Source organism: Bufo bufo, chromosome 9 (assembly GCF_905171765.1).
Source record: "Bufo bufo chromosome 9, aBufBuf1.1, whole genome shotgun sequence".
NCBI classification, from domain to species: Eukaryota; Metazoa; Chordata; class Amphibia; order Anura; family Bufonidae; genus Bufo; species Bufo bufo.
Window position 1 is genome coordinate 61,947,941 of NC_053397.1, and position 27,451 is coordinate 61,975,391.

The window sequence follows — 27,451 nt, forward strand, 5'->3', positions numbered from 1 at the left end:
CTCCCTTGTCTTCTTGTGGGTCCCGTGCTGCACTGTGACCAGACGAATCACAGCATCAAATTATAGTGCACTATGTCCTGATGCTATGCGCAGTGCAGCACAGGGCCCGGAAGAAGACCGGGGAGTGGCGAGTACAGCCAGAGCGACACTCACCGCTCCTCCTGCATACTAATGAGCGCTTTCATAATGGAAGCGCGTGCGGGCACACACACTTTTTGGGTAAAAAGTGTCTTATAAAGTGAAAAATAGGGTAATCATATACAAAAAATAAAAGTCTGCTCACTTTGTGTAAAGGAAAGCACAGTGACTCAGTGATTAGCGCTGGAGTCCTAGGTTTTAATCTGACCAAGGACAACATCTGCATGGAGTTTCTATGTTCTCCCCATGTTTGCTCCCACACTCCAAAGACATACTGATAGGGAGATTAGATTGTGAGCCCCATTGGAGACAAGTGATAATGTCTGTAAAGCGCTGTGGAATATGTCAGTGCTATATAAAGGAGTAAAATAGCTATAGTGTAGAAGTAAATAATTCCTTATGATCATTTAGAACCAAAGCTTCTATTTTCAGAATTAGCACTGCTCTCTTTTGAAGCAGATGTTTGCTTCTGCCCGAAATAATTTATACATATCAGAGAGGGTGGAAAAACTCTTGGGGATCCATCACAGGAAATGGCCATAATCGAAATCTTGTCAGGAGGTATGTGGGAGCTTGGCTGTAAGTTGTATTTTAGCACCTCTTAGACAGTATTCACACACCATAGGTAGTCTAGTGGTAGGAACCCATGCCACACTGAGATACCTTGACGGTGGTGCAAAAGAGCTCCGATGTGTTCCTGACAGGAATACATTGGCTAAAGTCTCAGTTCTTAACACCAACTTGAGGGATTAGCCTGTGTTGTCAGTTTCATATCATTGTGGTGCACCTTTTGCAGTGATTTATGTATTTTTATATTCGCATCCACACATTATCCCATCTTGTGTATGATGCCTTTGTGGTGCATGTGGTCCGCTGCCGACATCCTCCATTGTATGCATTTTTGCTGGGGATTGCTGTTAGCAACGGATCACATGCGTAGAAATTGCTCCCCTGGTTATAAACACGCCACAGTGTTTGGTGTTTTTGAGCATTTCCTCCCATTTAGGCCACTTTATTTCTGTTATTTTTAATTTCTAATCTAAATCTAGTCTACATTCCACCATCTTGCTTTTACTGCAATAAAGAATTTCTGTGAGTGCCCTACACAAAGAACCACAGTAGGCGGCACCAACTTTAAAGGGAGTCTTTCACCAGGACACTAGGCACAAAGGCTTGTAGTGCACCCCTGCTAGCCACTTCCTCTTCTTCATTCACAGGGCCAGGAAAGATCTCTATACCAGAACCTGGCAGTGCCAAACAGGGAGCGGGTTGGGGCTAAAGGGTGCACAGCATGGCTTCGGCCCACCCTTAGTGCACATAACTGACTATATCCATATGGATTAAAAGTACCTTTTCTTCAGAATGAAGCAACAGATGGCTATGTGGAAGGTATCATTACAGCTTAGTATCGGGAAAAATGCCAATCCTGGTATAGTCTCAAACCTTGTATCAAAGTAATCGAGAAAGTATTGAGATTTCGATAGCCGATGCAACCCTAGTCTGCAGTGTGGTCAAAGGGTCTTCAAAATATAAGGCTACTTTCACACTTGCGTTCGGAGCGGATCCGTCTGGTGTCTGCACAGACGGATCCGCTCCTATAATGCAAACGCTTGCATCCGTTCAGAACGGATCCGTCTGCATAACAGTTTTTTTCAGATCTGATTTTTCACTTTGTGAAAACTCAGATCCGACAGTATATTCTAACACAGAGGCGTTCCCATAGTGATGGGGACGCTTCAAGTTAGAATATACTACGAACTTTGTACATGACTGCCCCCTGCTGCCTGGCAGCACCCGATCTCTTACAGGGGTCTGTGATCCGCACAATTAACCCCTCAGGTGCCGCACCTGAGGGGTTAATTGTGCGTATCATAGCCCCCTGTAAGAGATCAGGTGCTGCCTTGCAGGAGGGGCTCCGATCGGTTACCATGGCAGCCAAGACGCTACTGCAGTCCTGGCTGCCATGGTTACTTAGCAATTGTAGAAGAATTATACTTACCTGCGATGTCTGACCACCCGGGCGCTCCTCCTACTGGTAAGTAAAAGGTTTGTGCTATAAGCAATGCGCCGCACAGACCTTTCACTTACCAGTAGGAGGAGCGCCTGCCCGGTCACAGACATCGCAGGTAAGTATAATGCTTCTACAATTGCTAAGTAATCATGGCAGCCGGGACTGCAGTAGCGTCTTGGCTGCCATGGTAACCGATCGGAGCCCCAGCGATTAAACTGGGACTCCGATCGGAACTCTCCGCTGCCACCAATGATTGGTGGGGGGGGGGGGTGATTTTAATTAGGGGGAGGGAGGGAGGCGGGCTGCACTGGCCACCAATGAATATAATACTGGGGAGGGAGGGGGGCCGCACTGGCCACCAATGAATATAATACTGAGGAGGGAGGGGGGGGGGGCCGCACTGGCCACCAATGAATATAATACTGGGGAGGGAGGGGGCCGCACTGGCCACCAATGAATATAATACTGAGGAGGGAGGGGGGCCGCACTGGCCACCAATGAATATAATACTGGGGAGGGAGGGAGGGGGGCCGCACTGGCCACCAATGAATATAATACTGGGGAGGGAGGGAGGGGGGCCGCACTGGCCACCAATGAATATAATACTGGGGAGGGAGGGAGGGGGGCCGCACTGGCCACCAATGAATATAATACTGGGGAGGGAGGGAGGGGGGCCGCACTGGCCACCAATGAATATAATACTGGGGAGGGAGGGGGGCCGCACTGGCCACCAATGAATATAATACTAGGGAGGGAGGGGGGGGGGGGGGGGCCGCACTGGCCACCAATGAATATAATACTGGGGAGGGAGGGAGGGGGGCCGCACTGGCCACCAATGAATATAATACTGGGGAGGGAGGGGGTGCGGCACCTGAGGGGTTAATTGTGCGGATCACAGCCCCCTGTAAGAGATCAGGTGCTGCCAGGCAGCAGTTATTACACAGTTCTCAGTATATTCTAACTTGAAGCATCCCCATCACTATGGGAACGCCTCTGTGTTAGAATATACTGTCAGATCTGAGTTTCACGATCTAACTCAAATTGTATATTCTAACATAAAGGCGTTCCCATGGTTAAGGGGACGCTTCAAGTTAAAATATACCATCGGATTGGAGAAAACTCTGATCCGATGGTATATTAATAGGGACTCCTGACTTTCAATGTAAAGTCAATGGGGGACGGATCCGTTTGCAATTGCACCATATTGTGTCAACGTCAAACGGATCCGTCCCCATTGACTTGCATTGTAAGTCAGGACGGATGCGTTTGGCTCCGCGCGGCCAGGCGGACACCCGAACGCTGCAAGCTGCGTTCGGGTGTCCGCCTGCTGAGCGGAACGGAGGCCAAACGGTGCCATACTGATGCATTCTGAGCGTTCGGGGCCGCTTGTGAGAGCCTTCAAACGGAACTCACAAGCGGAACCCCGAACGCAAGTGTGAAAGTGGCCTTAGAGATATCAACATCCAGCTACTGCTGTTCTCTACTTCTGGCGCCTATCTCAACATGCAGGAAATGACTCGGCCAGTGTTTGTTGAGAGGACATTACCTGGGTGTCAAGACAGGTGCCAGAAGTAGGGGGCGGTGGGGAGCTTGGCAGCACATGAATGGCAGCAGTGGTCAATCAGTGAGGGTATCTCATGTTTTTAAGCCTTCTGACCTCACAGAAAACCATGATTGTTTCGTTGGAACACCCCTGCAGTATGAGGGTTGGAAATAGGCTTGATCCGAAGCCTGATTCGCTCAACACTAGATAGAATGTGTGATGTCAGCTAGTTGGTGTATAGAGACCATGACTAGGCTGCAGCTTCATTCACTGTCTAACATGGCAGACAATGAGACCTCTTTGTGCCGCAGACACATCTTTTTTTTTTTTTTTACCAATGACTGAGCTTTGAGGGGCAGAGCTTCACAAAAGGTTCTCCAAGCGAGTGGAGGTATGCTTTGATCTTTACACCATTTTATGATAATTATAACAGGGAAGGAAATTGCTTCTATTTCCAGGGAACCAGTGGCGAGTCTAGGAACAATATATAAGGGGGGGGGGGGGGGGGGGGGGGGGCAGATAAGACACCACAGTCAAAAATGGGGGAGGGGGGGGGGGGCACTAATCATTTTCACCACTTAATCATACTACTGAAAAACAAACAAAATAAGTATATATAAATAAGATTACAAAATATGAGAGTAATGCGGTATGCAGGGATACCTTTTTATTGTACTAGCCTAATACTTTAAAGACAAGCTTTCTAGAGTTTTCATTTCTTCCCCGGTATTGCTTTAGACCTGAGAAAGAGAGAAACTCTCGAAAACTTTTCTTTATAGTTTAAAGCAGTTTCAGCAAACACCAGGGCTGTGTAAATAATCCCATATGTTAAACATGTCACTAAAGAAGACCTATGATCAGACGCTCACAGGCTTGTTCACAAAAGAATGAAGAGTTTGCAGAAGGGAATAATCTAGGACAACATAACTGAATAGGAAAGTGAGCTGAATTGGAGAATTTTTTTCAAATCAGCTATGTTGTCCTAGATTGTTCACTTCTCCAAACTCTTCACCCTTTTATGAAATAACCCTGTGGGTGTTGTTGGTGTGTGCAACTAATACTACTTATTCTGCTTGTAGCGCAGAGTGTGGCGGTCAGGGGTGCGTGTAGCGCAGGGTGCGGCGGTCAGGGGTGCGTGTAGCGCAGGGTGCGGCGGTCAGGGGTGCGTGTAGCGCAGGGTGCGGCGGTCAGGGGTGCATCGGAGATAGAAAAGGTACTTACAGTTCTGATGTGCTTTGTCCTCGTGCCTTCTTCCTCTAGGCATGGTGGCAGGGGGAGGGGCGCGCAACAATGTTTCCTGATGTTAAATCCCCAAGCCGCATTCTTTTCTGCCTCTGCAGGCCCTGCTAGGCTGAAATACACAGGCAGCCAATGGCAGTGCTGCCCTCTCTCTCCCAGCCAATAGCAGCTGAGGTGGGCAGGGGATGATTCACTTGGCTGCCGAATGCCGAGGAGCCTGTAGTGAAGCGGGTGGGCAGTACTTTCAGTTTGGCAAAACTAACAGATTGTGGCAGTACTAGCGGCGGCAGCCAGCGTTTTGAAGGGGAATCAGCGGGAGGGCACGGAATAACCTAGGGGGGCCCCCCCCCCCCTTGCAGCGACGCCCATGCACAGAACTGCTTAACTTTCCACCTCCCAAGTTTTTATATATATATATATATATATATATATAAAAAAACAAAAAAGTTCAGTGGCAGCACCGTCAGAGGAAAAACTATGGGTGCAGCTGGCCCAATGTGGATAAAGCCAATCCAAATAGATAAAATTGCAAAAAAAGGGCAGCACTCCAGAAAGTAAAAGAAGAAAAAACTTTAATTACCCATATGTGGGACAGGCGACGTTTCGGCTCAATGTGTGAGCCTTTCTCAAGCTTGAGAAAGGCTCACACATTGAGCCGAAACGTCGCCTGTCCCACATATGGGTAATTAAAGTTTTTTCTTCTTTTACTTTCTGGAGTGCTGCCCTTTTTTGCAATTTTATATATATATATATATATATATATATATATATACACACACATACTGCTGAAAACTGCCATTGTACATTTCTTTGTCTCACACTAATTATCAAATTAAAAAAAAAAAAAGATACTAACCGTATTTTTCGCTTTATAAGACGCACCTGATAAGACGCACCTAGATATTTGAGGAGGAAAATAAGAAAAAAATATTTTGAACCAAAAGGTGTGCTTTTGGTGGGTTTTGAACTAATGGTTGTCTGTGGATGACACTGTTATGGGGATCTGTAGATGGCACTGTTATGGGGGGGGGGGGGGGATTTGTGGATGGCACTGTTATAGGGGGGGGAATCTGTGGATGACACTTATGGGGGGGGGATCTGTGGATGACACTGTTATGGGGGGGATCTGTGGATCATACACTAGTGTGGGGGATGTGTGAATGACACACATAGCATCTTATGTAATGGTGGTCACTATTCACATAGGGACAATATACTGTGACACATATGATACTGTGACCAGCATAAGATGATCTTATGCTGGTCACAGTATCATATGTGTCACAGTATATTGTCCTGTGTAAATAGTGACCCCCATTACACCATTGTCCACCCACTTACAGCATAGTGTAATGGAGCAGTTTTCATGGTAGGAGGGGATGGAGGCTGGCAACACTGGCGGCGGTGCCCGATGCAGTCACTGTACTGTAATACATCGGGCCCCGCACACAGCAGTTTTCATAAGTAAAGTCATGGTACAGTAATCCTCTTCAAGCAGTGTTTGTACTTTAAACTTAAGCAATCCTCTGTACAACTTACTATGAGGGCGTAACACCAAGAAAGAAAACAGGGCTAGCACAAATAATAATGAATGTAAACTTTATTATAGTCTTCACACGAGACAAAATGTTTTAAAATACACATAAAAAACAATACAATGGTAAGTGGAGAGCACTCAGAATAATGGTACACCACTGGATAACAGAACGTATCAAGGCTAGAAGAATAATATAAATATCCTAAAATGTATATGTATGGCACAAGCCAAATATCAAATATATAAAACTAGCCAAGGCTATCAAACCTAGATCAGAGTAAGGTACAATACATGCCAAGATATAAAGTGCATAGTGCAAAAAATGACAAAGTGCATAAGTATATCACATTGAAATAGCCATTAAAGAGCCATAAGGTAAATACCTGAGTGGTGAACCAACAGAGCCCCAACGCACCTGAGTGGTGCTCGCCACTTACCATTGTATTGTTGTTTTTTATGTGTATTTTAAAACATTTTGTCTCATGTGAAGACTATAATAAAGTTTACATTCATCATTATTTGTGCTAGCCCTGTTTTCTTTTTTGGTGTTACGCCCTCATAGTAAGTTGTACAGAGGATTGCTTAAGTTTAAAGTACAAACACTGCTTGAAGAGAATTACTGTACCATGACTTTACTTATGAAAACAGCTGTGTGCGGGGCCCGATGTATTACAGTACAGTGACTGCATCGGGCACCGCCGCCAGTGTTGCCAGCCTCCATCCGCTCCTCACATCCCGCTGATACATTGCAGTGCAGCAGCGATGTATCAGCGCCATCAGAGTTGGCAGCATTTGCTTTATAAGACGCACTGTCATTTTCCACCCTCTTTTGGGGGGAAAAAAGTGCTTCTTATAAAGCGAAAAATACAGTAAGTCACTATACTTCACACAATTACATTTCATAGAGAATGGTGTAATTAGCAAATTTCTAAATCACTTCATTTAAAAAAAAATATATGCCTGCACCCACCTGAAAAACAGAACAAAAAACAACTGTAAACTCCTGACCAGTGGGGGTCTGACTTCCACCTAAGCTGCAGTCCACTGCCTGTTGTCAGAAGATAGCTCACAGGAAATGGGGGCATGTCGGAGCTATCTGAGATACTGAGCCTGATAAAAGAACTGCTGTTGAAGATTATAAGAGCATCTTGTGTGTCTGTAAGGGGTCACGCATACGACCGCTGAATGTTTTGCGGTCCACAAATTACAGATCCGCAAAGCACGATTACCAGCAATGTGCATTTCGCATTTTGCGGAACAGAACGGCTGGCCTCTAATAGAACAGTCCTATCCTTGTCCGTAATGCGGACAATAATAGGATATGCTTTTTTTTTTTTTCAAGCGCCATGCGGACATACGGTAACGGAATGCACAGAGTCATTTCTGTTTTTCGAGGGCATCATTGAAGTAAATGGTTCTGCATACGGGAAAAAAAAAAAAAAAAGACACGGAAGAAAAATAAGTTTGTGTGCTCTAAGTGAGTTTTCCCCTCTGTTTTGGGAGCTCCGGAGCTGAAAAATATAGTGGAAAGTAAGGGAAAGGATGTCACAGCATGACAGTGCTGGCAGATTTCACTGAGGGGATATGCTCCCTGCTTCTGAGTGAAATGCACCTACCTATACAGCTGAAAACAGGATATATCTCTGAAAGAGACTTGTCCAAAAAAATCTGTTCCTCCACAGTGATGATTGTACAAAGGAGCACAGCCATTATGCAAACAATTTTAGAAAACTCAGGTACGCTTTAAATGTCTCTTTATCTACAATATATATCAGAGGTCACAGCGTATACATTCAAGCATGCTCAGATAGACACACAGTAACCAAACAAAAGGTGTGACAACATCAACATGTTTTCTTTATTGTACGGTCCAATTTATATTTGTTCCAATTCTGCTAGTTTGTTTTTTGCTTTTCTATTTTTAATGCATTTTCAACTTCTACATCTACATTTAATCTAAGACATCTTAAATATATTTATAAAACGATACAAAATAAAGTGGAGTACAGAGGATTGTTTTTGCCCCACATACATTCACTAGGTAAAAAGTACATGAACATTGGGTTAATTAGTAGGCTTCCTACAATATCTGTCAGGATCTTAAACCAAAGGTTAAAGGGGTTATCCGATATCTAAAAGAACACCGGGGCGATGTGGGTGCCAGGGAGCAGGTAAGTATAATCCATACAAGGGGCCAGGGCATTGGGGGGGGGGGGGATGGATGGATATTTTAGATACTGGATAACCCCCTTTAAGAAAGACAAATGAAGAACAGCAAACCTGAAATAAAGGCATAAACGTATGTTTGAGACCATAGAAAGAAGGCTGTCCACAGTATCCTCTGGGCCGTCTACAGCAGCCCTCTTCAAACAAATTCATACTGTCATTTGGTGGGGGGGGGGGCACTTTATGTAACATAGATAACGCATGGGGGCAATGTGAGAACAAATCATTTGTTCCCGATCGTTCAGCTGCATTCACAAACAGCCATCGTCCATCCCCATACAGATTGATGGTTTGTCGGCAGCACATCAGTACACACAGGACGGTGTGCTGCCGACACAATAATGAAAGCTGTGTTCACTCAATGAACAAGCATTTGCACCTTTCCATTGGGCAATTATTTGGATTGCCCCTTTGTATGAATGTTCGTCCCTGGTAATTGTTCCAACCCTAAGTCCATATAAATAGAGCTCTCAGGGTAGGTTCACACTTGCGTTAAATGGATTCGGCAGGCTGTTCCGGCAGAGAACAGCCTGCTGGAGTTCACCAGATCCTACCTAGCTGGATACTGCAATTCACTGCTGGACCCCATTCACTAGAATGGGATCCGGCTGCTTGCATGCATTTCTCCCGGATCCGTTTAACACAAGAGTGAACCTACCCTTAGTCAATCGATCAATCCAGTGGACAGAACTTATGCATTCACTGACTGTTAAAGGGGTTATCCGATATCTAAAATCCCCCCCCCCCACCTTCCCAATGCCCAGGCCCCTTATATGGATTATACTTACCTGCTCCTTGGGACCCGCGTCGCTCCGGATTCCTGCACGGCCGCCGCTGCATGTCCTCATCGCTCGGATCAAAACATCCAGCGACGGGGGGGGGAGCGGCCAATAGCAGGCCACGACGATGACCAGCCTAAAGGGGGCTCCTCCCCATCGCGGCATGCTGCTAACTGCACCCCGCCTCAGGAACCTGGAGCGATGCGGGTGCCGGGGAGCAGGTAAGTATATTCCATACAAAGGGCCTGTGCTTTTGGGGGTGGGGATATTTTAGATATCGGATAACCCCTTTAAAGAGGACCTGTCAGTTGTTTTTTTTTGTAAAAGCAATACCTGATACAGTAGTCCAGGTGATGCCAGCCTGCCATTTTATTTCATGATCCGCTCCTCTGTTGTGCTACTATGCCCCTTTTTGGTTTTGGCACCTAATATGCTAATTACAAGCAGCAGTACAGGAAGGAGGAGAAGACCTTAGTTCTTCTCAGTGGGCATCTCCTTCTCCCTGGTTATGACGCGATCCAATTCCTGCAGACCACTTCACAGCCAGGGAGAAGACGAGCTGTTCTCATGAGATTTGGTAATGTTGCGAGAACAGGCTATGTAAGAGAGCATAGTACTTGCTTAAATAGTCTGTTCTCGAGAGATTTACCAAATCTCTCGAGAGCAGCTCGTCTTTTTCCTGTCTGTGAAGTGGTCTGCAATGATTGGACAGCGTCATAGCTAGGGAGATGGGGGAGGCCCACTGAGAAGAGGTCTCCTCCTCGTTGTACTGATGCTAGTAATTAGCCAAAACCGAATGGGTGACATAGCGGCACAACGGAGAAGCAGATCAAGAAAAAAAAATAGCAAAATGGCATCTCCTGAACCTGGACTAGAGTGACAGGTCCTCTTCAAGGGAACCTCGGACAGATCTCTAGGAGACGTGCACCCTGCTATGTTACAAAGCAAGTGCTGCTCCATCCTCTACTTCCTAGGAGCTTCCTGTGAACGTGACCTAGAGGGGTGTAAGGGATTGTGCTCAACGCCAGTTACATCAGAATGTGTTAGGACAGCAGCTATAGCAGATGTCTCTGGTCTGATGGAGAGATCACCCACCACACTGACATTTCTCTGGGAAGTTTTGAAAGTGCATGGCAAATATTCCTTGAATGAGACTTAAAAAAAAAAAAAAAAAAAAAAAAGTAAGCAAAATTTTGGGAATAAAGCATTTGGCACGCAATTATATTTTACCGAAGCGAAAGGGATAAAATAAAGTTTAACCCACTAAATAAATATTTTCAGATTCATGGCAAAAGCTTCTTCATACTGGGCAGTTCTGGCAACGCCTCACAGTCCATGATAACATGTAATGTGGAGTGTTCCTATAATGCAAGAGGTGGCAGTTTGAGGAAGGCCAGCTTGACATTGCTGAATTTCATAGAAGACATTTATACATGGAAGACCCTGATGCTGGCCATACACTTTAGCTGGACAGCTATACCTCCCGGCTTCTCTCGGCTGAGCATGCGTGTGTTCTCAATGGGGAGTAAGCTGCTGTCAGACGCCTCTGGCAGCAACCTATTTCCCTAACAAAAGGATTGGGCATGTGGAAATTCGACATGCCAACCCTTCTTTCTCCTGGTATTTGCCATCTGGGAACAATCAGGACAATCCGGTGGACTGATCCTGCCAAAAATCAGCTAGCATTAATCTAATGTGCATGGCCAGCTTTACACCTACCAGATATCAAGTTAATTGCATATAAATATTTTTATATTTGATGAAATTCGGCACTTAAGGAGAAGACAAAACAAAAAAAAAAAAAGTGAATTAGTTAAGGAGCTCTAGGTAGGTAATTGGCACTTTGCCTTTCTGGTTGCCTCGCTCTCCCATCAACCAGTCACAGTCCATTCCTGGAATGTGGTACACGGTTATGACCTGAAATGAAAGAAACACAATGTAAACCATTATCCTCATAAGGTGGGAACTAAAACCGAAACAAAGTCTTGCAGCTTTTGGTTTGAGTCCATGACAAATTGGTAGGATGTGGAGAAATTTGGTAGCCTTCAGTGATCTAGTGCTTGGCTACTCATGAACTGGATAATGTGATACTTTAAAGGGGTTCTGCACTTTGTTTTAACTGATGATCTATCCTCTGGATAGATCATCAGCATCTGATCGGCAGGGGTCCGACACCTGGGACCCCCGTCGATCAGCTGTTTCAGCAGCGCCGCAGCCTTCTCACTGTTTACCGCTGGCACAGTGACGTCACGACTAGTATCAACTAGCGTGGGCGGGGCTGAGCTCTGTTCACTTGAATGGAGCTTAGCCCCGCCCACACTAGTTGATACTAGTCGTGACGTCACTGGGCCAGCGGTAAAAAGTGCTGGAGCGCCGCTGCTGTCTCAAACAGCTGATAGTAGGGGGTCCCGGGTGTCGGACCCCCGCCAATCAGAGGATAGATCATCAGTTAAAACAAAGTGCAGAACCCCTTTAAAGGGGTTATCCAATCCCTATAATGACCCCCAGAATGCCCCGCCCCCTCCTCTAGAGCATACTTACTAGCTCCCCAGCACCCGCGTCCCACTGGATCCCTGCACGGCCACCGCTGTATCTCCCCATCGCGTGGATCAAAACAACCGGCAATGGGGGAGCAGCCAATAGACTGTCACCATCGCTGCCTGATTAGATAACCCCTTTAAAGGGCCATTTACACTGCCTGATATTCGGGTAGATTATCGCTGAGGAACGTGCGATCACTCATTAATAGTAATTTACCTGACTAAAACAAAACCCTCGTTCATCAGGTAATTGGATTGTTTGTGTGGTCACCTAAATCACTGTTTGCTGGCGGCAGATTGTGCCGTCTAAACAGCCTCTCCTGCCCATTAACAATGATTCTGTATGGGGACGAAAGAGGGCATTATTGATCGCTCCTCCCCAAACTGTGGAGGAGATCGCTGCATGTAAATGCAGCTTTCTCCTCCACTGACGAGCAAGTGATTGTCAGTAAGGAACGCTTCCTTCATCATGCCATCTAAAGGCTCCTTAATAGAGTTGAGCGGACACCTGAATGTTCGGGTTCGGCCGAACTTTAAAAAAAATAGTTCGGGTTCGGATCCCGAACCCCATTGAAGTCAATGGGGACCCGAACTTTTGGCCACTAAAATAGCCCTAGAAAGAGCTAGAGGGTTGCAAAAGGCAGCAAAATGTGCTTAAGAGCATGGCAAATGCTCTGCAAACAAATGTGGATAGGGAAATGAATTAAAATAACATAAAAGACCTTAAAAAAAATAAAAATTAGGAATGATGTAGGAGGAAGAGGTTGAGGAGGCGGTGAATGAGTGGATGTGGCGGTGTAGGCTCACATGGCGGTCTAGGTGGAAGCAGCGGTGAAGAAGGAATAGGTAGCCAACACAGATGTGTTTTTTTGCATTTTTACATAGGTTTATACCCCAAAATATTGGGACATATAAAAAAAAAAAAAAAAAAGGAATAAGTGCACTTGAGTACAAGGATGGATGGTTGAGGCTGTTAGAACTGTCTATTCTGCACAAGGTACAGACAAGTCTTGTGGGATCCAAGCCTGGTTCATTTTAATGAACGTGAGCTTGTCCACGTTGGCTGTGGACAGACGGCTGCGTCTGTCTGTAATGACGCCTCCTGCCGTGCTAAACACACGTTTAGAGAGTACACTGGCTGCAGGGCAGGCCAGCACCTCCAAGGCATACAGGGCAAGCTCTGGCCATGTGGACAATTTGGAGACCCAGAAGTTGAAAGGGGCAGAACCATCAGTCAGTACGTGTAGTCGTGTGCACAAGTACTGTTCCACCATGTTGGTCAAATGCTGCCTCCTGCTTACACCCTTTATATCAGCAGTTGGAGCCGGTTGTTGCAGCGAGGTGACAAAGCTTTTCCACATGTCGGCCATGCTAACCCTGCCTTCTGAGGTGCTGGCGATGACAGAGCTGCATTGCCGACCTCTTCTTCCTCCCCTGCCTTCACCTTTTGCTTCCACTTGTCCCCCGGCGTCAGTCGGAAATGCTCTCAGAAGCGTGTCTACCAGCGTGCGCCTGTAGTCGCGCATCTTCCGATCACGCTCCAGTGAGGGAATTAAGGACGGCACATTGTCTTTGTAACGGGGATCCAGCAAGGTGGCCACCCAGTAGTCGGCACACGTTAAAATGTGGGCAACTCTGCTGTCGTTGCGCAGGCACTGCAGCATGTAGTCGCTCATGTGTGCCAGGCTGCCAAGAGGTAAGGACAAGCTGTCCTCTGTGGGAGGCGTATCGTCTGCGTCCTCCGTATCCCCCCAGCCACTCACCAATGATGGGCACGAGCTTCGTTGGATGCCACCCTGCTGTGAACATGCTTCATCCTCCTCGTCCTCCAGTAGTGGGCCCTGGCTAGCCAAATTTGTACCTGGCCTCTGCTGTTGCAAAAAAACTCCCTCTGAGTCACTTCTAAAAGACTGGCCTGACCCATCTTCCTCCTCCTCCCCCTGGCCCACATCCTCTTCCATCATCGCCCTAAGTATTTTCTCAAGGAAACATAGAAGTGGTATAGCCACTGGCCATGTTGGTGGAGTACTCGAAACGAGTGAAGTGGTACTGTTTCGCAGTGCGACTCACCCGTGCGTGCTGCAGCTGAAACTCCACTATGGCCTGCTGCTGCTCGCACAGTCTGGCCAGCATGTGCAAGGTGGAGTTCCACCTGGTGGGCACGTCGCATATGAGGCGGTGAGCGGGAAGGCCGAAGTTACACTGTAGCAACCACTCGTCGGTCTGTTGTTCTATACCCCGCCACAATTCCTGCGCGGTGTGGGGCCTGTCCCCCAAACACATCAGCTTCAGAACGGCCTGCTGACGTTTACCCCGGGCTGTGCTGAAGTTGGTGGTGAAGGTCTGTCGCTGACCGGATGAGGAGGTGGTAGAAGAGGAGGAGGAAGCTGAGTAGGAGGAGGAGGCAAAGAATGATGCCCTGCGATCCTTGAAGGCGGAAGGACGTGCGCCAAACAGCTCTCTGCCTGGGGCCCAGCCGCCACTACATTTACCCAGTGTGCAGTTAGGGAGATATAGCGTCCCTGGCCGTGCTTACTGATCCACGTATCTGTGGTTAGGTGGACCTTGCCACAGATGGCGTTGCGCAGTGCACACTTGATTTTATCCGATACTTGGTTGTGCAGGGAGGGCACGGCTCTCTTGGAGAAGTAGTGGCGGCTGGGAATGACGTACTGTGGGACAGCAAGCGACATGAGCTGTTTAAAGCTGTCCGTCTCCACCAGCCTGAATGACAGCATTTCAAAGGCCAGTAGTTTAGAAATGCTGGCATTCAGGGCCAGAGATCGAGGGTGGCTAGGTGGGAATTTACGCTTTCTCTCAAAGGTTTGTGAGATGGAGAGCTGAACGCTTCCGTGTGACATGGTGGAGATGCTTGGTGACGGAGGTGGCAGTGTTGGTGGCACATCTCCGTTTGCTGGGCGGCAAGTGCCAACGTTCCTCCAGAGGCGGAAGAAGAGGCTGAGGCGGCAGCAGAAGGGGCCTGAGCCCTTTCTTGGTTTTAAAGGTGCTTACTCCACTGCAGCTCGTGTCTCGCATGAAGATGCCTGGTCATGCAGGTTGTGCTAAGGTTCAGAACGTTAATGCCTCACTTCAGGCTCTGATGGCACAGCGTGCAAACCACTCGGGTCTTGTCGTCAGCACATTGTGTTAAGTGCCACGCCAGGGAACTCCTTGAAGCTGCCTTTGGTGTGCTCGATCCCTGGTGGCGGTGGCCAGTAGCAGGCAAACTGTCTTTGCCACGGCTGCTCTGCTTTTGCACCCTGCTCCCTCTTTTGCTACGCTGTTGGCTCGGTCTCACCACTGCCTCTTCATCCGAACTCTGAAAGTCAGTGGCATGACCTTCATTCCACGTGGGGTCTAGGACCTCATCGTCCCCTGCATCGTCTTCCACCCAGTCTTGATCCCTGACCTCCTGTTCAGTCTGCACACTGCAGAAAGACGCAGCAGTTGGCACCTGTGTTTCGTCATCATCAGAGACGTGCTGAGGTGGTATTCCCATGTCCTCATCATCAGGAAACATAAGTGGTTGTGCGTCAGTGCATTCTATGTCTTCCACCGCTGGGGAAGGGCTAGGTGGATGCCCTTGGGAAACCCTGCCAGCAGAGCCTTCAAACAGCATAAGAGACTGCTGCATGACTTGAGGCTCAGACAGGTTCCCTGATATGCACGGGGGTGATGTGACAGACTGATGGGCATGGGTTTCAGGCGCCACCTGTGCGCTCTCTGCAGAACACTGGGTGGGAGATAATGTTAACGTGCTGGATCCACTGTCGGCCACCCAATCGATCGACTATCGCCTGTACTTGCTCAGGCCTTACCATCCTTAGAACGGCATTAGGCCCAACCAAATATCTCTGGAGATTCTGGCGCCTACTGGGACCCGAAGTAGTTGGTTCACTAGGACGTGTAGCTGTGGCAGAACGGCCACATCCTCTCCCTCCACCATGACCGCGTCCCTTATTAGAATTTTTCCTAATGGTTAGCGTTCCGCCAAGCAAGAAATAAAAAATAAAGGGAACGGTATATATGGGCTGGTTAATATGACAGATTCTCAGCAAAATAGCTTTAGTTCAGCTACTTCTAAATGGGTTCGGTCACACACAGATCGTGTCAGAGCGGTGTATATGGGCTGGTTAATATGACAGATTCTCAGCAAAATAGCTTTAGTTCAGCTACTTATAAATAGGTTTGGTCACACACAGATTGGGTCAGAGCAGTATGGCCTGAAGACAATCGTCAGATCATGCAATGCTGTGCTGGTGCACGGCAACTGCGGTAAAATGGCCGCCGATGACCACTGAAAAAAGTGTCTGAAGAAAAAAAAAACGCTCATGGCAGGAACAAAACCTGCGTGCTCTGCACCCACAAAAGAGCGATGATTCTCAGCTCTCAACTTCGTTGTATTTCTCCCTCCCTAATCTCTCCCTCACTCCCTCACAGCAGCAGCAACCTATCCCTACACTAGTAAAGAGCAGAGTGACGTGCAGCGCTACGTGACTCCAGCTTTTAAGGAGGCTGGGTCACATGGTGCACTTGGCCAATCACAGCCATGCCAATAGTAGGCATGGCTGTGATGGCCTCTTGGGGTAAGTAGTATGACGCTTGTTGATTGGCTGCTTAGCAGCCTTTCAAAAAGCGCCATAGAAATCGCCGAACACCAAACTTTTACGTAAATGTTCGGGTGGAAAAAATCGTAAAGTTCGGTACGAACCCGAACTTTACAGTTCAGGTTCACTCAACTCTAGTCCTTAACATTGTCCAGAGCCAGACTAGGTGCACATGTGCAGGCCATGGTACGGGAGAGACCAGGTCGGCTCTGAGGTTCTCAAATTTATAGGAAAACTGACCAAGGAGCTCCGGTAAGACAATTAGAGCTTTGCAGATTGATACCGTCAAGTGCTACACAGCTTAAGGGCTATAGCAGATCTATCCCCCACCTAGTAAGAACTACACAAGCTTCTGCTGATGTCACTCTAAAGAATTTTTAAGTGCTCTCTTTCTGAACCATACCCGGTGTTGCGAACATTGGCAATGCAAAATGACCACCATCATAGCAATTCTTTAGCATTTCTCTAAAGGCAAGGGTGGACAGAACTGCCATGCACTGACGCTTAATGCTATGTAAGGAGTAAAAATGGTGAAGCTGTAAGGGCTGTCCTCTTTCCTACATGCTTTTCTGAATGCCATCCTCTGTGCACTTTTATTCTTTCATTTAGGCATCTTTCACGGATATGTGCTAGCCGCATTTTCACATCAAGTTTAATGCGTTTGTTCACTTCTCAGACCGTGGGACAGTGAAAACAATCACGGAGACATGCACTATGTTGGTCCGTGATGCGGAGAACACGCCCATTGAAGTCTATGAGTCTGTTAAAAACCATTGGCACTATATGGACATGGCATCAGTGTTTGGTCTGTTTTTCACTGACCACTGATAAATTTAATTGTCAGCTGAGCAGTGCCTATGGAATACGGATGACACATGGACCGCAAAAAAAAAAAAAAAAAAAGGACATGTGGACCAAACACGGATCCTTCACGGACATCTTCATGCATGAAACATGTCTGGATTTTCCATGGACGTCAACTGGAAATGAGGACTAAGGCTACTTTCACAGCAGCCTCTTTGCTGGATCCGTCATGGATCAGCAAAAGGGAGATTTTTGTGAAACTCACCTGTAAAATCTTTTTCTCGTAATTTCCATTAGGGGACACAGACCATGGGTATAGCTTGGAGATATTACTAGGAGGGACACTATGCAAAAAACAGAAGCTCCTCCTCCTCGGGCTATACCCCCAGGCACCTCCAGGAGAACTTCAGTCGTTGCAAAAGCAGTAGGAGAAGGAGAACGGAAACAAAACACTATGGAAACCATCACACAGCACACCATAAGGCGTAAACCAAAAAAGGGGCGGGAGCTGTGTCCCCCAATGGAAATTACGAGAAAAAGATTTTACAGGTGAGTTTCACAAAAATCTCCCTTTCTCGTTCATTCCATTGGGGGACACAGACCATGGGACGTCCCAAAGCAGTCCATGGGGTGGGAAAAAAGAACAAATCCAACACCGCCAGGAATAAACGTCCAGTAGTCAAACTGGAACCACAGCCTGCAATACCCTGTGCCCAAGAGCAGCATCAGCCGAGGCCAGAGAGTGTAACTGATAAAACTTTGTGAAAGTATGTAAGGACGACCAAGTGGCCGCCTTACACAACTGGGAAACGGATGCGCGATTGCGTCTAGCCCAGGAAGCTCCCACTGCCCTTGTGGAGTGAGCGGTAATCCGCAACGGCGGAACATGGCCACGAGCGCGATATGCCGCAGCAATAGCGGAACGGATCCACCGCGCCACGGTGACCTTGGAAGCCGCCAGGCCCTTACGGGACCCTTCAGGAATCACAAAGAGAGAGTCTGAACGCCGGAAGGAAGCGGTAGCCCCCAGGTACACCTTCAGGGCCCTGACGACGTCCAGGGAGTGGAGAGCGCATTCCTTGGGGTTCGCCGGAGAAGGACAAAAAGAGGGCAGGACAAGATCCTCGTTAAGGTGGAAGGGAGAAACCACCTTGGGCAAAAAAGAAGGCAACGGTCTGAGCACCACCTTATCCTGGTGAAAGACCAGAAAAGGTTCCCGGCAGGAAAGTGCGGCCAGCTCCGAAACTCGCCTGATGGAGGTTATGGCCACCAGAAAAACTACCTTCCAGGTGAGTAAAACCAGAGAGACCTCCCTCAGAGGTTCAAAGGGCGCCGCCTGAAGGGCGCGCAGAACCAAGTTGAGATCCCAGGGGGGCAAGGGAGGCACATACGGGGGAACAGAATGCGCCACCCCCTGCAGGAAGGTTTTTACAGGTCTCAAAAAGGCAATGGACCTCTGAAAAAAAGATAGCCAAAGCAGAAACCTGACCCTTCAAAGAACTGAGCGACAGACCCATGTCGAGGCCGGACTGGAGAAAAGACAGCACCACTGGGACAGAGAAACGTAGGGGCGAGTAGCCCGATTTCTCACAAAAAACCAGGAAGGCCTTCCAGGTACGATAATAGATTCGTGAAGAAGCCGGTTTCCGAGCCCTGATCATGGTTCTCACCACCGCATCAGAGAAGCCTCTCTTCCTCAGGATGGCGGTCTCAACAGCCACGCCGTTAAACGCAGCTGCCGTGAATTCTGGTGGAAGAGCGGCCCCTGAGACAAGAGATCCTCTCTGTCGGGCAGAGGCCACAGAACGTCCGCCAACATACGAGCGACGCTGGAGAACCAGGCGCGGCGAGGCCAATCCGGAGCGACGAGAATGGTTGGTATCCCCTCCGCCTCGATCTTGCGCAGCACCTTCGGCAACAGAGGAATCGGAGGGAAGACGTAAAGGAGGCTGAACCGCTGCCATGGAAATACCAGCGCGTCCACCCCGCCCGCCCGTGGGTCTCGAGCGCGGGCAAGATACACCGGCACCTTGCGGTTGAGCCGGGAAGCCATCAAATCTACGTCCGGACGGCCCCATCGGTGGCAGATGTCCTCGAACACCTCCGGATGGAGAGACCACTCTCCCGGATCCACCTTGGTGCGACTCAGAAAATCCGCCGTCCAATTGTCGACTCCCGGGATGTACACTGCCGACAATACTGGAACATGAGACTCCGCCCATAAGAGGATCCTCGCTACTTCCCGCATTACTGCCCGACTGCGAGTCCCGCCCTGATGGTTGACATAAGCCACAGCCGTGGCATTGTCCGACTGAACCCGCACCGGGCGAGTCGCAAGGAGAGGAGTCCAATGGGAGAGGGAGTGGAAAATCGCCCTCAATTCCAAAACGTTTATCGGGAGACGGGATTCCTCCGTCGACCAGACACCCTGAACTGTGAGGTTCCGGAGAACACCTCCCCAACCGATGAGGCTGGCGTCGGTGGTGACTATCGTCCAGGAGAACGGAAGGAAGGACTTTCCTGACGATAGGTTCAGGGGAGACTGCCACCAAGGGAGAGACGCTCGAACTTGCCGGGACAGACGAACAGGAATGTCTAGACCCCGAGGGTTCTTGTTCCAGAGGGCAAGGATCATCTGTTGTAGCGGACAAGTGTGAAATTGGGCGTACGGAATCGCCTCGAAAGAGGAGACCATAAGGCCCAGCACCCGCATGCACTCCCGAATGGTGGGACGTGGAGAGCGTAGAAGGAGCACCACTGCCAGACGAATCTGGGAAGCCTTGGAATCTGGAAGAAACACCCGAGAAATCGAGGTGTCCAAGATCATCCCCAGGAACGAGAGTCTCTGGGAGGGGTGCAGAGAGGACTTGGGGAGATTGATCAGCCATCCGAACCGTTCCAGGGATTGAACCGTGATTCGGACGCTGTCCTCGGCCTGTGGAAGAGACGGAGCTTTTATCAAGATGTCGTCTAGGTATGGTAACAAAGAGATGCCCCTGGTGCGAAGAAGCACCATGAGAGGCGCCAGAATCTTCGTAAAAACTCGAGGGGCGGTTGCCAACCCAAAAGGTAGGGCGACGAACTGGTAATGACGCCCCCCTATGGCAAAGCGCAGAAAGCGATGGTGGGACTCTGCAATAGGGACGTGCAAGTAGGCGTCTTGAATGTCCACAGACGCGAGAAATTCTCCTGGAAGCAGAGAAGCAATAACGGAGCGAAGGGACTCCATGCGAAACTTCCGCACCCGTAGAAACTTGTTGAGAAGTTTTAGATCCAAGATTGGACGCACTGACCCCTCTTTCTTTGGAACAACGAACAGGTTTGAGTAAAAACCTGTCCCTTGCTCTTCTGGGGGAACGGGGGAAATGACACCACGGTCCAGAAGAGAGGAGACCGCAAAAAAGAGGTCCGAGGCCCTGGTTGGATCCCCCGGAACGCGAGAAGGGAAAAAACGTTCCGGCGGGCTGGACGCGAACTCCAACTTGTAGCCGGACGTCACCACTTCCAGAGCCCAGGCGTCCTGAACGTGAGCCCTCCAGACCTGTTGAAAGGAGAGCAGACGGCCCCCCACCACGAGGGATGGGGGCACTCCTTCATGCGGAGGGTTGCTTGGGAGCAGGAGGACGGGCTGACTGCGCCCGAGGCCGCCAAGAGGGCTGGGGCTTGAAGAAAGGCTTCTTGCGGGAGTCCTGGGATCCCCCTGCTGATGAGGACGACGGCGTCCTGGCAGTGGAGAAGCGACGAAAGGACTGGCCCCGGAAACCTGAAGGCCGAGACCGAAAGGGACGCTTGGTCCTGGGCTGGGGTAGATGAGTGCTCTTGCCCCCTGTAGCGGCAGAAATGAATTCATCTAGTTGAGCCCCAAAGAGCCTGGACCCTTCAAAGGGAAGGTTAGCGAGGGAACGCTTGGATGAGGCATCAGCATCCCACACCTTCAGCCAGACCTCCCTGCGCTGAATGACAGAGGGCCGAAATACGGGCAAAGAGGGAGCCGATGTCCATTGAAGCCTCACAGAGATATTTAGACGCTTGAGACATCTGGATGATAAAATCCAGAGTATCTGCAGAGGCGTCCTGCTCTGACAGATCCTGGTGGTGGCGCTGCAACCACGTTGTAAGGGCTCTGGCGACCCAGGCCGAAGCAAAGGCCGGTCGCAGGGAAGCGCCCGCCAGCGAGAAGATGGACTTGGAAAGTGAATCCAAACGTCTGTCCACCGCATCCTGCAGAGAGGAACCGTCTAGGACGGGAAGGGCCGTGTTCTTGGCTAACCTGGCCACCGGAGGATCTACCTTAGGGGAAGAAGTCCACTTTTCCACTGTGTCAGCTGGAAAAGGATAAAGCGTATCCATACGCTTGGTGGCCGAAAATTTTTGATTAGGTCGATCCCAAGCTTTTGATAGGACCGCAGTGAATTCCTCATGAATAGGGAACACGGCGGACTCCTGTTTCTTGGGTGGAAAAAGGGAGAACTCCCGACTAGTGGAGGGAGGAGAATCCCCTTGTATATTAAAAGTGTCACGGACAGCTGCCACCAACTCGGTTACCATGGTGGAAAGCTTAGGCAGGGGTTCCCGCTCCGTGACTTCGTCCGATCCGGACAATTCCCCATCGGATTTGCGCTCCCTGCGAGGGGGAGTGTCAACCGGGCATGCCTCAAGGCGAGGGGGAGAAGCGGAGTCATCCGAGGAGGAATGCTGCCGCTCACGCTGCCTTTTAGAAGTCAGACGCCCTCTGTGAGAGTCACTGAGAGGGGATGGAGTGGTGGATGCCACTGGAGTAGTAGCCGCCATGCGCTCCATGAAGGACATGGCTGCCTTGGCAACTAAGGCCAGATCAGCTGCCGCATTAGACATGGCGGAGGCCCAGGCGGGTACCGCTGGATCCGCAGGGGCAGAGGGAGGACCGGGCTGAGCAAGAGAAGGAGGCTGATCCTGTCCAGGAGCAGGGCATGAGTCACAGGAACCAGTGACAAAAAAAGGCCTAAGGCATATTTTACATGACTCCAGTGGAGCCTGAGATGAAGCCTTGGAAGGCTTAGGGGCCCCAGGTTTAGGCATGATGGTATTCCAAAAAAAGATTTCCTACCAGGTTGCTGCAATTCCTACCACCCAGGCAACAGCAGAAGTCTCCGGTCACCGAGAACTGAGGAGCTGCACGGCCGCAATCCAGCAGAGTCTCCGGCGTAGGGAGAGACAGAGCTGGACGCCGAGGCTCCGCCCCCTTGGACGCGTCATTGCGGCGCAAAATAAGCGCGCGCGCGCATTTCAAAATACACCCCTTCGCCAGATACGGCACAACGGGGGTTAATATCGGGAGGAGCAGGCCGGCGGGAGCTGCAGAGAGCGCAGCGGCCATAAGATAAAATAAAATACACTCCTTCAGTGCTAAGATTGCCGCCGATGCGGCCATAGTCTGAGCTGCAGGCAGGTAGGGAAACGCAACCTGTTCCCAGAGTCAGTGGAATCACCAGCCCTCCCCAGAACGCCCCCTCCCAACGGGAAAAAATGCCCCCAGCCGGTCCTTCTCTAGCTCACCTCAGGTCACAGAGCGCCAGACAGACGACATGAAGGGGTGGGGGAAGGAGGGAGATTGAAGCAGGCAATACTTATCTGCACAGCATGCTCCCTCGATGTCCAGACCAGCAGGGATTCACCTCTTCAGACGTCTGACTCCAATCAAGGAGAGCAGTGCTCTGGTGGAGGGTAGGCAGCAGGTGTCCCAGCAGCTGGTGGGATGCCAGAGCTAACATGTCGAGCCTGGATCCACTTTTCTTCTGTGGGGGAATGGGAGGTAGCCAGGAACCTTCAGAAGACCGTGGCAGACCCTCCACAGGGGCCAGGAAAGCGCAATGCTGACCTGCGTCCCCATCTGAAACCAGAAAAAAATAACAAACAGGAGAAGAATAAATGTCAACCTCCTTGAACGGACACTAAGCAAAGACTGAAGTTCTCCTGGAGGTGCCTGGGGGTATAGCCCGAGGAGGAGGAGCTTCTGTTTTTTGCATAGTGTCCCTCCTAGTAATATCTCTAAGCTATACCCATGGTCTGTGTCCCCCAATGGAATGAACGAGAAAACACTTCCGTTATGAACGGATCCGGTTGTATTATCTTTAACATAGCCAAGACGGATCAGTCATGAACACCATTGAAAGTCAATGGGGGACAGATCCGTTTTCTATTGTGTCCGAGAAAATGGATTCGTCCCCAGCGACTTACATTGTGTGTCAGGACGGAACCATCTTGCTCCGTACCACATCACGGACAGAAAAACGCTGCTTGCAGCGTTATTCTGTCTGTGATGGGGATGCAACCAAACGGAACACATTCTGGTGCATTCCATTTCGTTCAGTTTTGTCCCCATTGACAATGAATGGGGACAAAACTGAAGCGTTTTCATCCGCTATTGAGATCCTATGACTGATCTCAATAGCAGAAAGCAAGTGTGAAAGTAGCCTAAGAAGGACCAGTGGCATCTAAGCATGACATGAATGAGTGAATTTGCTTTCTATTATACTGGGCCTATGGTGCTCAGGTCCAAGAAAGTCTATTGTAAGGCCTCTTTCACACTTGCGTTGTCCGGATCAGTCGTGTACTCCATTTGCCGGAGGTGCCCGCCGGATCCGTAACACCGCAAGTGAACTGAAAGCATTTGAAGACGGATCCGTCTTCAAAATGCGTTCAGTGTTACTATGGCAGCCAGGACGCTATTAAAGTCCTGGTTGCCGTAGTAGTAGTGGGGAGCGGGGGAGCAGTATACTTACCGTCCGTGCGGCTCCCGGGGCGCTCGAGAATGACGTCAGAGCGCCCCATGCGCATGGATGACGTGATCCATGCGATCACGTCATCCATGCGTGTGGGGCGCCCTGACGTCACTCTGAAGCGCCCCGGGAGCCGCACAGACGGTAAGTATACTGCTCCCCACTACACTTTACCATGGCAAACAGGACTTTAGCGTCCTGGCAGCCATGGTAACCATTCAGAAAAAGCTAAACGTCGGATCCGGTAATGCGCCGAAACGACGTTTAGCTTAACCACCTCCGGACCGCCTAACGCAGGATCGAGTTCCGGAGGTGGCAGCCCTGCGCAGAGTCACGCATATATGCGTCATCTCGCGATGGCCGAGATTTCCTGTTAACGCGCGCACACAGGCGCGCGCGCTCACAGGAGCGGAAGGTAAGAGAGTTGATCTCCAGCCTGCCAGCGGCGATCGTTCGCTGGCAGGCTGGAGATGTGTTTTTTTTAACCCCTAACAGGTATATTAGACGCTGTTTTGATAACAGCGTCTAATATACCTGCTACCTGGTCCTCTGGTGGTCCCCTTTGTTTGGATCGACCACCAGAGCACACCGGTAGCTCAGTAAAGTAGCACCAAGCACCACTACACTACACTACACCCCCCCCCGTCACTTATTAACCCCTTATTAGCCCCTGATCACCCCATATAGACTCCCTGATCACCCCCCTGTCATTGATTACCCCCCTGTCATTGATCAACCCCCTGTAAAGCTCCATTCAGATGTCCGCATGATTTTTACGGATCCACTGATAGATGGATCGGATCCGCAAAACGCATCCGGACGTCTGAATGAAGCCTTACAGGGGCGTGATCAATGACTGTGGTGATCACCCCATATAGACTCCCTGATCACCCCCCTGTCATTGATTACCCCCCTGTCATTGATTACCCCCCTGTAAAGCTCCATTCAGATGTCCGCATGATTTTTACGGATGCACTGATAGATGGATCGGATCCGCAAAACGCATCCGGACGTCTGAATGAAGCCTTACAGGGGCATGATCAATGACTGTGGTGATCACCCCATATAGACTCCCTGATCACCCCCCTGTAAAGCTCCATTCAGATGTCCGCATGATTTTTACGGATGCACTGATAGATGGATCCGATCCGCAAAACGCATACGGACGTCTGAATGAAGCCTTACAGGGGCGTGATCAATGACTGTGGTTATCACCCCATATAGACTCCCTGATCACCCACCTGTCATTGATTACACCCCTGTCATTGATCAACCCCCTGTAAAGCTCCATTCAGATGTCCGCATGATTTTTACGGATGCACTGATAGATGGATCCGATCCGCAAAACGCATCCGGACGTCTGAATGAAGCCTTACAGGGGCGTGATCAATGACTGTGGTTATCACCCCATATAGACTTCCTGATCACCCCCCTGTCATTGATCACCACCCCTGTCATTGATCACCCCCCTGTAAGGCTCCATTCAGACATTTTTTTGGCCCAAGTTAGCGGAATTTTTTTTTTTATTTTTTTCTCACAAAGTCTCATATTCCACTAACTTGTGTCAAAAAATAAAATCTCACATGAACTCACCATACCCCTCACGGAAACCAAATGCGTAAAATTTTTTAGACATTTATATTCCAGACTTCTTCTCACGCTTTAGGGCCCCTAGAATGCCAGGGCAGTATAAATACCCCACATGTGACCCCATTTCGGAAAGAAGACACCCCCAGGTATTCCGTGAGGGCCATATTGAGTCCATGAAAGATTGAAATTTTTGTCCCAAGTTAGCGGAACGGGAGACTTTGTGAGAAAAAAATTAAAAATATCAATTTCCGCTAACTTGTGCCAAAAAAAAAAAATTTCTATGAACTCGCCATGCCCCTCATTGAATACCTTGGGGTGTCTTCTTTCCAAAATGGGGTCACATGTGGGGTATTTATACTGCCCTGGCATTCTAGGGGCCCCAAAGCGTGAGAAGAAGTCTGGTATCCAAATGTCTAAAAATGCCCTCCTAAAAGGAATTTGGGCACCTTTGCGCATCTAGGCTGCAAAAAAGTGTCACACATCTGGTATCGCCGTACTCAGGAGAAGTTGGGGAATGTGTTTTGGGGTGTCATTTTACATATACCCATGCTGGGTGAGAGAAATATCTTGGTCAAATGCCAACTTTGTATAAGAAAATGGGAAAAGTTGTCTTTTGCCAAGATATTTCTCTCACCCAGCAAGGGTATATGTAAAATGACACCCCAAAACACATTCCCCAACTTCTCCTGAATACGGCGATACCACGTGTGACACTTTTTTGCAGCCTAGGTGGGCAAAGGGGCCCATATTCCAAAGAGCACCTTTAGGATTTCACAGGTCATTTACCTACTTACCACACATTAGGGCCCCTGGAAAATGCCAGGGCAGTATAACTACCCCACAAGTGACCCCATTTTGGAAAGAAGACACCCCAAGGTATTCCGTGAGGGGCATGGCGAGTTCCTAGAATTTTTTATTTTTTGTCACAAGTTAGTGGAAAATGATAATTTTTTTATATATTTTTTTTTTTCATACAAAGTCTCATATTCCACTAACTTGTGACAAAAAATAAAAACTTCCATGAACTCACTATGCCCATCAGCGAATACCTTGGGGTCTCTTCTTTCCAAAATGGGGTCACTTGTGGGGTAGTTATACTGCCCTGGCATTCTAGGGGCCCAAATGTGTGGTAAGGAGTTTAAAATCAAATTCTGTAAAAAATGACCAGTGAAATCCGAAAGGTGCTCTTTGGAATATGGGCCCCTTTGCCCACCTAGGCTGCAAAAAAGTGTCACACATCTGGTATTGCCGTACTCAGGAGAAGGTGGGGAATGTGTTTTGGGGTGTCATTTTACATATACCCATGCTGGGTGAGAGAAATATCTTGGCAAAAGACAACTTTTCCCATTTTTTTATACAAAGTTGGCATTTGACCAAGATATTTATCTCACCCAGCATGGGTATATGTAAAAAGACACCCCAAAACACATTCCCCACCTTCCCCTGAGTACGGAGATACCAGATGTGTGACACTTTTTTGCAGCCTAGGTGGGCAAAGGGGCCCATATTCCAAAGAGCACCTTTCGGATTTCACAGGTCATTTTTTACAGAATTTGATTTCAAACTCCTTACCACACATTTGGGCCCCTAAAATGCCAGGGCAGTATAACTACCCCACAAGTGACCCCATTTTGGAAAGAAGAGACCCCAAGGTATTTCGTGATGGGCATAGTGAGTTC

At 49.0% G+C, this 27,451-nt stretch overlaps 1 protein-coding gene across 1 annotated transcript in view; it reads right to left on the reverse strand.

Annotated features, from left to right (window-relative positions):
* Positions 1 to 10,152: 10,152 nt before the first annotated feature.
* SH3GLB1 (SH3 domain containing GRB2 like, endophilin B1) overlaps positions 10,153 to 27,451 on the reverse strand; it is a 66,315-nt gene continuing 49,016 nt past the window's right edge. Inside the window, exon 9 of the mRNA XM_040408844.1 lies at positions 10,153 to 11,390. Coding sequence (XP_040264778.1) covers positions 11,283 to 11,390 — 108 coding nt within the window. The 3' untranslated portion in view covers positions 10,153 to 11,282. The remainder of the gene's footprint in view (positions 11,391 to 27,451) is intronic.